This window comes from Ochotona curzoniae, unplaced genomic scaffold, assembly GCF_017591425.1.
Source record: "Ochotona curzoniae isolate NIBS_2020 unplaced genomic scaffold, NIBS_Ocur_1.0 contig_3819, whole genome shotgun sequence".
Taxonomy (NCBI): Eukaryota; Metazoa; Chordata; class Mammalia; order Lagomorpha; family Ochotonidae; genus Ochotona; species Ochotona curzoniae.
This window is the reverse complement of record NW_024466004.1, coordinates 53,575,232-53,590,137: the sequence shown is the minus strand read 5'-3', so window position 1 is coordinate 53,590,137 and position 14,906 is coordinate 53,575,232. Positions and strand designations below refer to the sequence as shown.

Sequence of the window (14,906 nt, the reverse complement as noted above, 5' to 3'; positions counted from 1 at the left end):
CATCACAGATGGTGGCTTTGGTGCTATGCCATGGTGCTGACCCCTGATCTATTTTCATAAAGAAATAACTTAAGTTCAGTTTCATTCTAGTCTCTAAAACCAGTAAGGGTACCAGGGTTTCCATATAAGCTGTGGCTCCACACATGCGGTTCTCTCTCCTGTTAATTAATGTTCCCAACCAGAGCCATGCAGTTGTTATAATCAGTGAACCCACGTCGACAAATCATTATCATGTAACACCTGTAGTTTATGCTAGGGGTTTGTTCTTCCTGTTGTACATTCTGTGGGTTGTGACAAATGTGTAATGTCTGGCATGGTAGTAAGTGTCATGCAAAGTGATCTCAATACCCTGAAACTCCCCTCTGTTGCACTCATTCATCCTTCCTTTTTTTTTTTTTTTTAACCATTTCCATCATTTTGCCTTTTAAAAAATGTTCTACCTATTTTGGAATTATACAATACATACTCTTCAGATTGATTTCTTTTAGATAGTAAACAAGAGCATATTTTTAAAAAAGATTTATTTATTTATTTGAAAAGCAGAGTTACAGAAAGAAAGAGGGAGAAACAGAGATCGTCCATACACTGATTTGCTCCCCAAGTGGCTGCAATTGCCAGGGCTGAGCCAGATTGAAGCCACCAACTTAATCCACATCTCCCACATGGATGACAGGCACCTAAGTGCTTGGACCATCTTCTGCTGTTTACCTAGACGCATTAACAAGGAGCTGGATTCAAAGTAGAGCAATCAGCCGGATATGAACTGGCATCCATGTGAGATGCTGGTGTTGCACCTGTTGACTTAACCTGCTACAAGCTGCCCCAAATCTACAAAGACTGTCCACAAACCCTCTTCTTAAGTGGCTGTATGTTTTTGTATTCCTACCTCTAGCAATGAATGAGAGCTCCTGTTGCTCTACATTCTTTCCTGCTGCTCTGTTTGGGGGATTCTGGCATTCCAGGTGTGTAGTGGTATCTAGCCATTGTTGGTTTAATTTACAATTCCTGGGTGATTTAGCCTGGGGAGCATCTTTTCTTATGCATATTTGCCAGTCAGTACTTCAAATAGTTCATAAGAAATGGAAGTAAGAAATGTTTATTTTGGTGCAAAAATTTTTGAAACCCCTGGGTTAACTGTTTTTTTATAATACACATTTTTCAGGAATTAAAAAAAAATGATATATTCATTTGCTGATATACTTCACAAATTACCTCAACAGCCAGGACTGGGCCTTGTCATAGCAGGTAGTTGACAGAGACTAAAGTACTTGTGCCACGAGCTGCTTTTCCAGGCACATTTAGCAGAAATGGATTTGAAACAGTTGTCTGCTAACAAAATAATCACTGTGATCTGGGATGCTGACTTGACAAGTCAGCATGCTACTGTTGTGGGGAATTCAACCATAAAGACAACAACAGCCACGTTTCTTGTCTCACACGAAAGAAGACTCTTCATGTGGACAACTTCAATGTGCAAAGCAAGATTTATCTAAGATCTCCTGCCAGAGCAGCAGGAGAGGACTCTAAGGAAGAAAAAAAAAAACCTGAGGAAATGGTGGAAGTGGTGTCCTGTATAGACCAGTTCACGAGAGGCACCAAATGAGCCACTCAAAGGGCAGAAAGAGCAAAACATCAGAAGGCTGTGACTGGTTTCTTCCTCCTCCCAGGCGCCATCTCTTTGATGGTAACTCAGAGATGGGTGTAGGTGTGGGCTGTGTCTCCTGATTCTGTCCTGACAATCTAAGATGGGAGGTGATCCTGTCTTTATTCTCCCTCAAGAGGACTAGGGAATGAAGCAAGGGAGAATGTGCACCTGAAAGGGTAAGGATAGGGAGAAGCAAGATTTTATATTTTAAAAGGTAGCTTCACCAGGAACTGACAACCCTGACTGCCTCTTAGCCTGTCTGAGGGCACACTACACCACAACAGCATGGACTTTTTGAAGACTATCAAATGCAAAAAGCCAAGCACATTTTGCATTAAAATAGATTCCCTTTTAATTCCATTTACATGAACTTTTTGGCACCTATAAATCTGTTTTGGCAGGGTATCTGTTAAGGTCTTTGGCCCAGTTTTTAGGTGGGTTGTTGTTTTCTCTTAACGTTGAACTTCAAGTGTTCTTTGTGAGGCTGGTGTTCTGGCATAGCCTGTTAAGCCCCCACCTGTCATGCTAGCATCCCTTATCAGTGAGATTTTAAGTCCCAGGTGCTTCACTTCTGATCCAGCTTCTTGCACCTGGGAAGGCACTGGATGATGGTCCAAGATCTTGGGCCTGTGTCACCCACGCTAGAGAACAGGATGGAGTTATTGGCTCCTGGCTTCTGAGTGGACCAACCCTAGCTGTTAAGGCATTTGGATAATGGAAAAGCTGTGTCTCTGTCACTCTGCCTTTCCCATAAATTGTTTAAAGAGTGATTTGGTTTTTGTTGTCTGTTTTTCTTTTGTATTTTTTGAGTGATAGTCGTCTAGCAGCTACATCTTTGGGAAATGTTAAACTCCCAGTCTGTCTTGTCTTATGTTCTCCTGACGGTGTCATGGAGTGAGCACGAGTGTTCAGTTATTTCTGTCATGCATTATTCCTTGTTAGAGACAACAAGTCACCACTGTACCAGAGATCTTCTAGGTGATCTCATGTTATCATCTAGGAGTTTTGTGTTGTACCCTTCATCCTGTGATCTGTTTGGAGGTAACTTTTGAGGAGCATGTAAGAAGATCTGATCTAGATGTTTCTTTGCATTTGGATGTCCAGTTTAGCACCATTTGTCAAAAAGGCTGTGATTGTATTACCCTTGCTCCTTTATGTACATGGGTGTATTTCTGACTCACTGATCCGTCATGTAGTCTGGCAATGCCATGCCGTCTTGGTCACTGTGACCCCATAGTGACCCTTAGTGTTAGATAGTGTTGGTCCTACGGCTTGATTCTCCTTCAGTCTTGTACTGGCTATTCTGGGTATTTTTGCCTGTGCATATAAACATTGGAATCAGTTTATTGTTATATATAGGATAACTTGCAGGGATTTCGGTTGGAACTGCTTTGGATCTATAGATCAAATTGAGCAGAACTGAATATTGAGTCTTTCTTGAGTCCTAATGTAGTGTGCTTTTACTTTCAAATTGGACTTGTTTGTTGCTGGTATAGCAAAGTTGTACATTAACCTTGTGTCCTGCTGCAAGTAATTAATTTGTTAAATGTTTTAGCATTGTACAATATGGGTAGAGCAGGTTTCTTAAAATTGCCAACATCATTTCAGGATACATTTTTAACTCCCACAGGTACAGAGACATCCACCAATCTCCACCAAAAGCTCTACTACCATGTCTTGGGGACGGAGCAATCAGAAGATGTTCTGTGTGCTGAGTTTCCGGATGAGCCTAAATGGATGGGTGGCGTTGAGGTATTGTACACTGTGCAGTCTTACCCTCAAAGACCTTATTTCTTGAAGGTGCATGTTGCCTTGCCATTTCAAGATATCTATGAATGGCATAAGCCCTGGGAGTGAGTTTTCCTTTGTTAAAATTTAGATGTTTTTCCTTCTTGGAAACACTTGCACTTTGCTTAGGGGTCTTAACTGGAACCCACCTGTATTGAAACAAGGTGTCTCTCAAGTTACTAGCTGAGATTTTGCTCTGTATCTTGAGGTTCAGCTGTGAAGAAGCAGGGTTGTGTAGAGAATGAGCGTGCTTTGTTAGTTTGTTACTGTGTGCTGAGGAGTGTTTGTCATGAACAAGAACCTTTCTAAGTGTTTTAGAAAGGTCTTACCTCATTTTTGGTGTAGAATATGAATCCACTGCAAACTTTTCAGCTCATGACCTCACCTCTTCTCGGAAAGATAATTTGAGCTTTGGTAGGAAAGAAATACTTTAACTTTTTACTTCCACTGAGGGTCAGATTCATGATAGTATATGACAGGAATTATAGTTTATATCTGTGAACATTGATATGCTATATTTCAAAATCTCTTTTTATGTTTTATTGTTTTTCTAAACTGGATATCAGTGAACGATTGTCTGCATCTTAGAGAAAAACAGCACTCTTCTTTATAACCTTAAAGACATGTTGCACCTGTTGTGCTCCCTCTTTCTCTCAAGTGCTTGTCTTGGGGAGCATCCTGGGACTAGATTTCGACTCATGGCTCTGACAGTGTCTGTGAATAAAGGGCTGCCATTGCTTAGATGGGCATGAGCTGGAAAACAAAGTGGGAGATTTTTATTCTCCTGTGGTCTCTGCAGCCTTGGGACAAATTTGCCTTCCCTGTCCGATCTTTTTCCTTCATTTCCTCTGGGGCTTTGTGAGCTTTCAGAGACTGTGGATCGAGGATTTATTGTAGCATTTCACAGACCCCCCCAAAATGGTTTCCTGAGTGAGGACAGAGCTACTGGCCTGAGACTAGTGCGGTGTGGCTTTGGGGGAGTGGCTGGAGCGGAGCTGTGGGTTTGACTCACTTGCCTCCTTCCTGTTCCACACTGAGCTTTGGCCATGCAGGGAGCAGGGGTTAGAGAGGGCAATGGAATGTTATGAAACTGCTCGACAGTCCCTCTGGGCTGCTGGCGGGGTCAGCATGTGTGTCCAGATGGCAGCAAACAACAGGAGACCTAAGATAGGCCTCTATCGGGAAAAGCAGCGTACCGACCTCACTCTGCTGGAAGTTCAAGGCCCCCAGATGGTGATGGCCATTCTGTCTCCCTGGCGGAGTCCCAGGGCTGCTCAGGGCATCACATAGCATGCAGGTGTGTCTCTGATCTCTGTTCCCTCCTAAGGCCACGAGGATCCAGTCTTGGGGAAACTCACCCATGTGACCTTTCCCAATGTTGATCGCCTTCTGAGACTCCACTTGAAACACCACCGTGAGGTTAAGTTTCTGCCTCTCACAGGACTGCAGTTCAGTCCACATCTTCTCAGAGGATGATCTTGGACTGTATCCACACCAGAGTGCCACTTGAGGAAAACCTGCCTGGTTCTGGAAGCTTTTCTCCTGCATCTTTCCCTGTGGTGGCTGGCGTTTTGCTTCAGCTTCAATTACCAGCAGGAGTTCCCTGAGACTTGGGCGTCTCTGCTCTTCCCGCACATCTTCGTGGCTCGTCCAGCAGGGAACCTCACAAGCTGACTTGAGGCCAGCAGCCTTCCTGGTCCCCTTGGACAGTGACACGTGTCCAGGTGGCTGTATCCTGGAAGCACAGGCTGTGGTCACCTCTGTTCTGAGCTGCTATCCGAGGTGCCCTGGCCAGCCTCCTGCACTCAGCCCCTCCTGAGTGCTTTACTCAGCAAGACCGGGAGCTCTGAGGGAGAACGGACTCATGGCTGGTGTGGACAGGGGTGCCCGTTGTATCTGAAATGGACTCTGAGAACGGACAGCATGTTGGCAGGATAGACACTTCCCTGTTCTAGAAGGCTCTGCTGGACCTTAAAAAAAAAGTCTCTGTTACTGTGAACTGAGAGCATTTGGGGGATATTATCAAAACCAGTAATTCCGAAGTCAGACAGTTTGGGACTTAGCTTCCAGCAGAGGGTGCTGTGGACTGAAGATTGTGAAAAGGCATCAAGTCCTTTTTGGAAGGATCAAGGAGAAATGTGCAGCCTCTTTGATATTCTGCGGCTGAATGAAAACCTAATTCACTTATGTGTAATTCTTTGGGTTTTTAAAAAAATTATTATTGTATTTATTTGAAATTAAAATGGGAAAAGATCTCCAATCCTCTGATTCGTTCATTCTGGTACCACACCCCCAGTGGCCAGGGCAAGGCCACACTAGTTGTGGCCAGGGACTCGGTCTTGGGTGGCAGGGACCCAACCACCCGGCTTGCTTCCTGCTGCCTCCCAGGGTGCTCATCAGTGGAATTTAGAATCAGAGACGGTGTCAGGATTTAAGCCCAGACACTCTTAAAAAGAATGTGCAGCCCCAGCAGCGTTTCAACCACTGTGCCAAAATGCCTGATCTTGAAAAAAAGCTTCTTTAAGCAGGTCACCCTGTGCTTCCTTGGTGCCCACAACTCCACAAGCTGTGTTGACGTGTCCATTTGAGATCCCTAGCCATTAAATACTTATTTATATCTCATACATTACACAGGGACATGTAAAATGCGTTGCTTGCTGCTTGGCTCTTGTAAATCCCTTTACTCACCCTCCTCCCCTCCAGCAGTTCCCCCACAGGAGGCTTGGCAAAGCTTCCTCACCTTCCAGAACATGCGCAGTGCCGTCTTGTTGCTGAGTGATCTTCTGTGGGATCTGTGACCTCCCTGGAGCCCTCTTTCTGGCCAGGTCCTGTGTTTACCAGCCGTTAGGCAGCCCTGACATGTGGCTGCCCCTGGCCTCTCATCCTTTAGCATGGCCTAATACACTAGAGCCCGTGATGCTGAGGAGTGCATAGAAAAATCTCCACAGTGTGGTTGAGTGACGGAACAATCGGAAAGGCAAGGAGAGACCGAGAAGCAAGAAAAGCAGGCTCATGGTGAGAGAGCATTGGTAGCAGCCTGCTTGTAGGTCATGTTGCTCCCCTGGCCTTCGTTCCTGTCCAGAAAGGGAGCAAAGGAAAAAAACAGTATATTCATGTGTAACCACGGTTATCTGCCAGAACGACAGGCAGGGAGGTTGGGAATTGTAATGTCAAGACCCATTATTTCTTGCACTTTGAATTGATTTTCCTGTCTCATAGTTTCTAGCACACCAGGCAACACATAATATAGTGTTTGCATTGGCTGCTTTTCCCCTGTTGGCTGTTTTGCCCCTCTCAGCAGCAGCCCCCCCAACCCCGATGGCTGTGGTACCCCCTCTCAGCAATAACCCCCCGGTGGCTGTGGTACCCCCTCAGCAGTAGCCCCCCGATGGCTGTGGTACCCCCTCTCAGCAGTAGCCCTCGCCCCAAACATCCTCAAAGGGTAACTGAGCTGTACATAGTGCCAGTTTGAAATATAGTTCTTCTCCCTATGAATGCCAGTTTGTAACAGATACAGTGAGAGATGAATAGCATTAACAAGCAATAATTGAAATGATGTAAGAGTTACTTGAACGCTAGCACTGTAATTTGAAGGCTGTCAATCTGTGCATCAGGGACAGCTACTGAACAACTGCCAGGTGAGTGGTGTACACAGTGTGGATACACTGTAGGAAGAGCTGATGCACAGCCTCAGTGGAAAAGTGCAGGATTTCATCATGCTACTCACGACAGTGTGCAGATTAAAACTTAATTATTGCTTATTTCTGCAACTTTCCATTTAAAGTCTCTGGACTGCAATTTGTCACTAATAACAGGAACCCTGGAGGGCGAAACCTTGGATGGGGGGAGTGCTGTACTGGAAATGCTAACTACTTTGATTTGTTGAGTACTGGCTCCTTTAGAAATGGCTGAGGTCGGGCCCGGCGCAAGTGGCGCAAGTGGTTAAGGTCCTCGCCTTGCACACCCGGGATCCCATATGGGCGCCGGTTCTATCCTGGCAGCCCTGCTTCCCTTCCAGCTCCCTGCCTGTGGCCCGGGAAAGCAGTCGAGGACGGCCCAATGCTTTGGGACCCTGCACCTGCGTGGGAGACCCGGAAGAGTCTCCTGGCTTCGTACCAGCATAGCATCGGCCATTGCGCTCACTTAGGGAGTGAATCATCGGACGGAAGATCTTCCTCTCTGTCTCTCCTCTCTGTATATCTGCCTTTCCAATAAAAAAAAAAAAAGAAAAGAAATGGCTGAGGTCATGTACATTCACTTAGGCTTCAGGCTAACCCTGCACTTCTGTTGCCAACAGTCTTGGCTACAGATCTGTGACTAAGTACAATAGCTGAAAAGTTGTCATTGGCAGTAGTTTGAAATTTAAAAGTTTTCCTAAATGTTAGGAACGTACCTATTATTAAGGGGATGTTGTTACGCTTCACAACACTTAGGAAAGGAATTCAGATGTGTCTGTGAAGTACATTTGATAAAGTCTCCCGCTCTGAGAGCGACATGATTAACATTCAAAGCTATTAAAATCCACTTAACTTCTTTTGTTCAAGTCCAGGACAATTTCAAGTCTCACTGCTTTTTCAGATACTTCTTCAATTACACAATTAATTCTTTCATAATAACTTATAAAAGGAAATACTTTGAAGAAGTATATGCAGAGTCAAATAACGTAAAAACTTTTTGTTGGATTCTAAGTGGAAAAATCATGTGTGGTTAAGAAATTTCATGCCCATGAAATTAGCTTAGATTTTTTTTTGTTTGAAAATATAGTTCCTGAAAGTCCATGTTCCTATGTAGATGTAGATATCAGTTTTGTGTCCTTTTGTTCTGAGGGACACATGTTTTATAGATGGTTAAATGCTTGGCAGTTCTAAATATTAAGTGCTTTTGTGTTAAATTTTTTGTAACATGAGGGTTATAAAGAAAGGCTTGCTTATGTTATTTTAAAACCTTGGCTCTCCTCATTATGATATGGTATTTAAACTTTTGGAGTATGAACAAATGATTATATGGATTTATTGTTTAAAATATTTTTAAAAGATTTATTTGTTTTTATTGGAAAGGCAGATACACAGAAGGAGAGACACTTGCATCCATTGGTTGACCTCCCCCCTCCCCAACCCCCAAACGGCCACAACAGCCAGAGCTGAGCTGATCCGAAACCAACAGCCAGCAACTTCTTCTGGTTCTCCCACGCTAGTGCAGGGTTCCAAGGCTTGGGTCATCTTCGACTGCTTTCCCAGGCCACAAGCAGGAAGCTCAATTGGAACTGCACAGCCAGGACACAAGTCTATACTCATATATGACGCTTTCACTTGGAGGTGGAGGATTAAGCAGTTGAGTCAAGTGTCCTAGCCCCCGTTGTTTAAGATATTAAAAGTCACATTCTCCAAGAAAATTGCAGTGATTTGTATATTAATATCTGTTGCACTGTTATTTCTGTAGATTCACTTCTATATAAGCTTTACATTGATATAAGAGTTAACATCTCTCAGATGACCTGACAGGGGAGCCAACAGTGTCCTGTGTGGCAAGGGTAGCTTTGGCCAGCCCCTCTGTCTGCATGAATCACATGAGACATTAACGGCAGGTACTTGATAAAAGCACTAATTTCAGAGTAGATTGTCTTGAGGCATGCTCAAGTTGCTGCTGCTTTCTTTAAGCCCTGTTGCTGCTGCTGCTGTTTTGGTTTTTTTAATTCTTGGGTTTGTAGATGTTACATTTCTGAATACACTCTGTGGCCTGAGTTAATGCGAGTTGCTAGAGTAGCAAGTGTGAATCCAACAAAATAAGCTCTTAAAAAATTTCTCTGTCTAGTAGAGTTTGATAGTTTGATGTCTTCTCAGGAATTTTCTTTGCTAATCGTTACCATTTTTCCATGTTGCCTGATGTATGCACAATTAAAATTTGTTAATAAATATGGCTTCTGCAATAATATAGGGTGGTGTTCCTCTGTCCCTTTTGTCCTGTGTTGAGGAATGACAGTGAGTGTGGCAGCTTTTGCTCGGTGCTTTCTTCAAAAATCAAGGCCAAGTACTTAGAAGGGTTTGCCCAGACCATCATAAAATGACCAGGGTGAGAGACGCCCAGTGTTTGAAGGGAACATTTAGTTCCCCATTCCTCTGACAGCCTGCAGAGGAGTGCTGGTCATCACAGTCTCGCTGTGGCTAGCCAGGAGAGAGGTTGGGTGCTCGCCACTTGGCTGATTCATGGCTCTAAGCTGTGTTCTGCAGTGTGTACCTTATCAACAGTGGTGTGGATAGCTTGGACCTCCCTGTTAGGTTCCATTTCGCTTTTAGTTGATTTAGGACTCAGGCAGGGGAGAGGGGCCCAGGAGTTGGAGTGCAAGAGCAGTAGCCATGAACTGTGTTGTGCCTCATGCTGTGGGGCAAAGTACCACCCTTGGGTCATTGCCATTATGGGCCAGGATCCCTGAGCAGTAGTATTAGAAATTAGTATGCTGGAAACTTCACCTGGAGCCCTTTGCAAGTCTCTCCCTGTTCCGTGCTGGGGAATGCAGACAGCAGAGGGAGAAGTTGAGCTGTGGCACAGACCCTGCAGAGGCCTCGGCTGGTCTGCTGAGGGTGCTCTCATGGCATGTCAGCGCTGCAGCCTGGACTCTGGACTGGGGGTGAAGGCTCAGGGTCTTCTCATCCTATGTGAACCAATCCTGCTGCAGGGTGAGGCTGACACAGTGCATGACCTCGAGAAGGTGCCGTTCTCCTTTGAGGTGGAGTCCTGGAGAGGCTCTTAGCTTCGTGCTGCCTGCCCCCTGCACCCGACAGGAGGAGTGTCTTAGTGCCAGAGGGGATCCTGCATGGGTGGTGTGTGTGCAAGCACGAGAGAAGAGATGTGTGTTGCTTGCGGGCAGGTTAGACTTGGCTCTTTGTGCTGGATTCTGTATCAGCCTGGCAGGTATAAAGTTGGAAAAGTCTCAGCCCATCACTTTTAGTGGGATTCTACCTCCTGCTTCTGCTTTAAGAACCAAATAGGAGCTGTCCTTTTCCTGGAAGCCTTTTTGAGGTCTTGTTTTCTCCCCCAATGGCCCTCTCTGCTAAATGCCTCTCCCTGTTGATGTTTGACAGAATGACTCATCTGTCTTTGTGTTCAGCTGTGTCCCCTCTCTGAGCCTGAGCTCTTGAAGGCCTGTCCTGCTTATCTCTGTGTTTTAGAAGCTAAGGTCTGCAGCAGGCACCTGGCAGCCCCTCGGTCGGTATGGGTTGAATTCCCAGCCTCAGCTGGTGCAGCCTGAAAAAGTGGAAAGTGCTTGGGGCCTTGAGCCTGCCTTCAGTAAAGGACATGGAAAGTCGGCTGACACCCAGGTTCTCCCAGTGAACCAGCTGCCTTTGGTGACAGTAGTCTTGTCCAGACTGGGCAGAGGACTGTATTTTATTGATAAGGCTTTTGCCCTTGAGCCTGTGGTCAGTACTAACCATAGGCTGCTTTGCTCACCTGTAGAATGCCACATTCTTTTTTCTTTTTTTTTTACATCGGAGTTATTCCTCTGTTCAAACACTTGTATTGGTATAGTTGTGATGCTTCTTACTTGGTTAATGTTTTCTAATTACATTTAAGTAGTACTATAAGTGTGATTCAGTAGATGACTTCATAGAATAAAATTGTCCAAGTAAACCTGGATGTTAAAAGTTGGCGGTCATAAACATTGGGAGCGCTTTAGTTTTCACCCCTGTAGATTGTGTTAGGAATGCAAGTAATGGGTTTTAGGTCAGTAAATGTATAGTCGTTTTTAGAATTTGGTTTTTTGTTACATTTGTTATGTAAATGGTAGCTTTTCAGGAAATGAAACGATTTTGACATTAGGAAAATTAAAACAATAGGCGTAAACCAGAAGGAAGCTATGGAAAGCACAAATCTAGGATTGGTTTGGCTACTGTTGCAATCAGTTACCAGTCAGTGTTTTTGAATCAGATTGTGCTTCTATGGAGCACAGTCATTGCACCTGAAGTATACATTTGTAGGAAGATGAAATTAAAAGATGAGTTTTCTAGGTATAGAAAAAATCTCAGAAGTTCCTGCGTATGAGGTGTCTTCTAAAGTTCTTGGAAAATGTATATGAAGAGAAAGCTGTGTGGTTTTTGACTTGGTTTCACCAAATGAACTTAACATTATTAGTATTTCTTTAATACTGATTACATGACCGAGGGGGTTGCAGACCCATATTGGGCACTGATTAGGGTGGACTGGGGTTTGAAAGATTGGGATTGGAGGCAGGTGGGTAAAGTAAATGTTTTCAGTTTTTTCTGCTGTGTTCATGGGCAGGGCAGGGGTTTTGGGGGGGCGCGGTGTGCACCACTCCTTGCTGTCACACTATGTCAGTGCTTGGAGACTGAGATGGCCCTCTGATGCCACCCTGGAGATGCCAATGTAGGGAAGAATTGAATTAACCTTTTCATTCCGCTTTTCCACAAAGTTTTTGAAGTTTCATATAAGTGACTTGGAGATTGGAGAATTTGAAATTTAAATTTGTTTTCTGGTTAGCCAATTTTAATGACTATAGAACATTTCTGGATTGTGACAAAAAGAATAGAGAAAAAGACTGACTTAATTGGCATTTGAACAGTGAAGTACTTGGACTTCTTGCCCTAGATTAAATATAAATGGCTACAACCATTTAGTCCAGCCAGAAATGCTGCAAAAAACTCATTAGATGTGCTTGAGACAGCTGTCATCAAAGGTTTGGTGTGGTTCCTGCAGGGAATTTTGCTGCCTTATCTTTCTGTTGACGGAATTGCTATGACTGAATTAGCCATCACTTATGATTGATGTAGCATGACTTTAAGCTCTAAGCCATAAAGATTCTGTCTTTATTTAAAGGACAAGAGAACAAAAGGATGAAGTATTATTAATGATGCTGCTTTCAATCCTGTTTAACAAAACTTTGTGTGGTTGCTGTTCTTTATATATATATATAAACTTAAGAAAATTAGAGCATACAGCTCCCAGGCCAATCAAAGAAGAAAAAACACTCATAAAGAAATTTGTCTTGATACAATACAAAGAAGAAAAAAGAGAGAAAAGCCAGGAAAATAGGACATTCAGAATTTAAAATGTGAAAACCAGTACAACATCAAGTCACAATCAATGCTTATACAATAGTCTTACACTGAATTTTACAAAACTAAGTAAGATTGTGAGAGCTCCATTTGAGGCATGCTACAGATTTTGCTTATGGCTGTGGTGTTGTAAATGGTACTGGGCTGGCCCTTCTGCCCCTATACAGCTAAAACACTGTATAAAACAGCTTGGCCTGGTATTCCATGTACTGGTCAATAGACAGCCCAAGACTGGTGCTTGAGAGAGATGAGACCTGCCATTGCTCCGACTTTCTGCCCAGAGCTCTTTTTTGGACTCCAGCACAAGGAGGAGCTCAGTGTATTGGTCTTGCTAAACTAGAACCCCAATATTGGTATTAAGGGGGGCTGAAGCCACTGGGAGTGCAGGACAGAGCATCAGAAAGTGGGAATCCAGCCACTAAGGGTTTCAGATCCGTTCTTGAGATCTTGAGATCCATTTCTGTTTTTGGCTGATGGTTAAGCATTGTGTGTGTTAAGTGAAGCTCCCTGGGTCAGGCTAAGAACAGCAAGGGAGCTGTAAACTGATAACTACCAAAGATGGGTAGGAGACTTTGGCATTCTGATTAGAGTGAAAAGACCTTGTAATCACTCAAGGTAGGTGTTTGATAGGAACCCCAGAGAGGCTGTAGACCTTACCTTGGCAAAACTAAGCCTTGAAGTGCATCCTACTGATACACCACCAAATTTAGTGCCCCAGGTGCTGTTTGTTTGAAAGCGAAGGAGGGGGCCCAGCGCGGTGGCGCAAGTGGTTAAGGTCCTCGCCTTGCACACCCGGGATCCCATATGGGCGTCGGTTCTATCCTGGCAGCCCCGCTTCCCTTCCAGCTCCCTGCCTGTGGCCTGGGAAAGCAGTCGAGGACTGCCCAAAGCTTTGGGACCCTGCACCTGTGTGGGAGACCCGGAAGAGTCTCCTGGCTTCGGATCGGCATAGCGTCAGCCGTTGCGCTCATTGGACGGAAGATCTTCCTCTCTGTCTCTCCTCTCTGTATATCCGCCTTTCCAATAAAAAAATAATAAAAATAAATCTTTAAAAAAAAAAAAAGAGAAGGAGGGATAGAGATTATCTTTGATTCCCTCTCTCCTCTTCCCTTTCAAACAAACATCTGGGTCTTTTTCTTGGGTTAAAGAGACCCAAACACTTGAGCCATTTTCTGCAGTCTTCGCAGGCGCATTAGCAGGGACTCAAATCAGTTCCCATATAGGATGGAATACCAACACTGCCAGCTGTGCCACAATGCTGGACCTGCCCTATGCAGATGAAATTTATTTAACAAAACAATCCAGATAACATTGAAAATGTCCAGCATTCAGTGAAAGGATTGTTTTACAAAAATGAAGAAGCAGAAAAGTATGGGTTATTACCAAGAGGAATGTGAGTCAGTAACAACAGATTTTGAAATGGTAAATGATGGAATTGATTATAAATTACTTCTAAAAAGTTATTATAGTTTGTATTACTATATCTTGACAATAGGATGCTGGATTCTCTGCCATTTCCATGCCCATAATGATGAACAAATGACTTTGTATGAAGAACTATACTTGAGTACTGATATAGGGGAACTCGGGGGAGGGAATTGAGAAGGGGATAAGGGAAATCTCAGGAGCCTATGGAACCGTATCATAAAATAATAATAATAAAAAAATTGTTAAAGTTATTACAGTTTGCAAAAGATTTTGGAAAACATTTACACATGAAACAAAGAACAGAAAATTCAATAATTCAGCACATACCCAACATAAGCCAATCAAACCAGGCAACCAACATCCATTTCTTTTTGTTTTCTTTGTATTTAGCCTTACCAGCCCCTCTCTTCCAGTTCTTATTGTTGCAAGTCATAGTCCTCGACATATGCTATGTAATAACCGTGCTTGTTCCTTCTAACTCTGTTCTGGAACTCTAGCCAGTCTTCCTCTTACCTTTCCCTCCCTCTGGAAATCATCTTTTTTGAAGACTTACTTATTTCTTTGAAAGTCAGAGTGAGACACTCACACACCACACACATACACACAGAGAGACATACAAAAATCTTTCTTCTGGGTTGACCATGTGAGTGACAAGAACTTAAACAATTTCCCTACTTTCCCAGGTGCGTTGGCAGGGAACTCTATTGAAATTGGAGCAACTGGGACATGAACTGAGACAGAAAGCGAACTCCCATTTGCTGTTTCACGATTCAACCAGGGTTGGACCAGGTTGAAACCAAGAGTCAAATTCTATCTCCCACATGGATGCAGGGGTCCAAGCACTTGGACCATCTACTGTTTTCCCAGGTACATCAGTAGGGAACTGAGTGGAAAGTGGAACTGCCAGGACTCAAACCTGCCTACAGGATATTGGTGTCCCAGGCAGTGGCTTAACCCATTGTGTTACAGCACCGGGA

General features: G+C 43.9%; 1 protein-coding gene across 1 annotated transcript in view; it reads left to right on the top strand.

Annotated features, from left to right (window-relative positions):
• Positions 1-14,906, top strand: part of LOC121158785 (prolyl endopeptidase) — a 119,829-nt gene that overhangs the window by 37,909 nt on the left and 67,014 nt on the right. Inside the window, exon 6 of the mRNA XM_040983833.1 lies at positions 3,276-3,397. Coding sequence (XP_040839767.1) covers positions 3,276-3,397 — 122 coding nt within the window. The remainder of the gene's footprint in view (positions 1-3,275; positions 3,398-14,906) is intronic.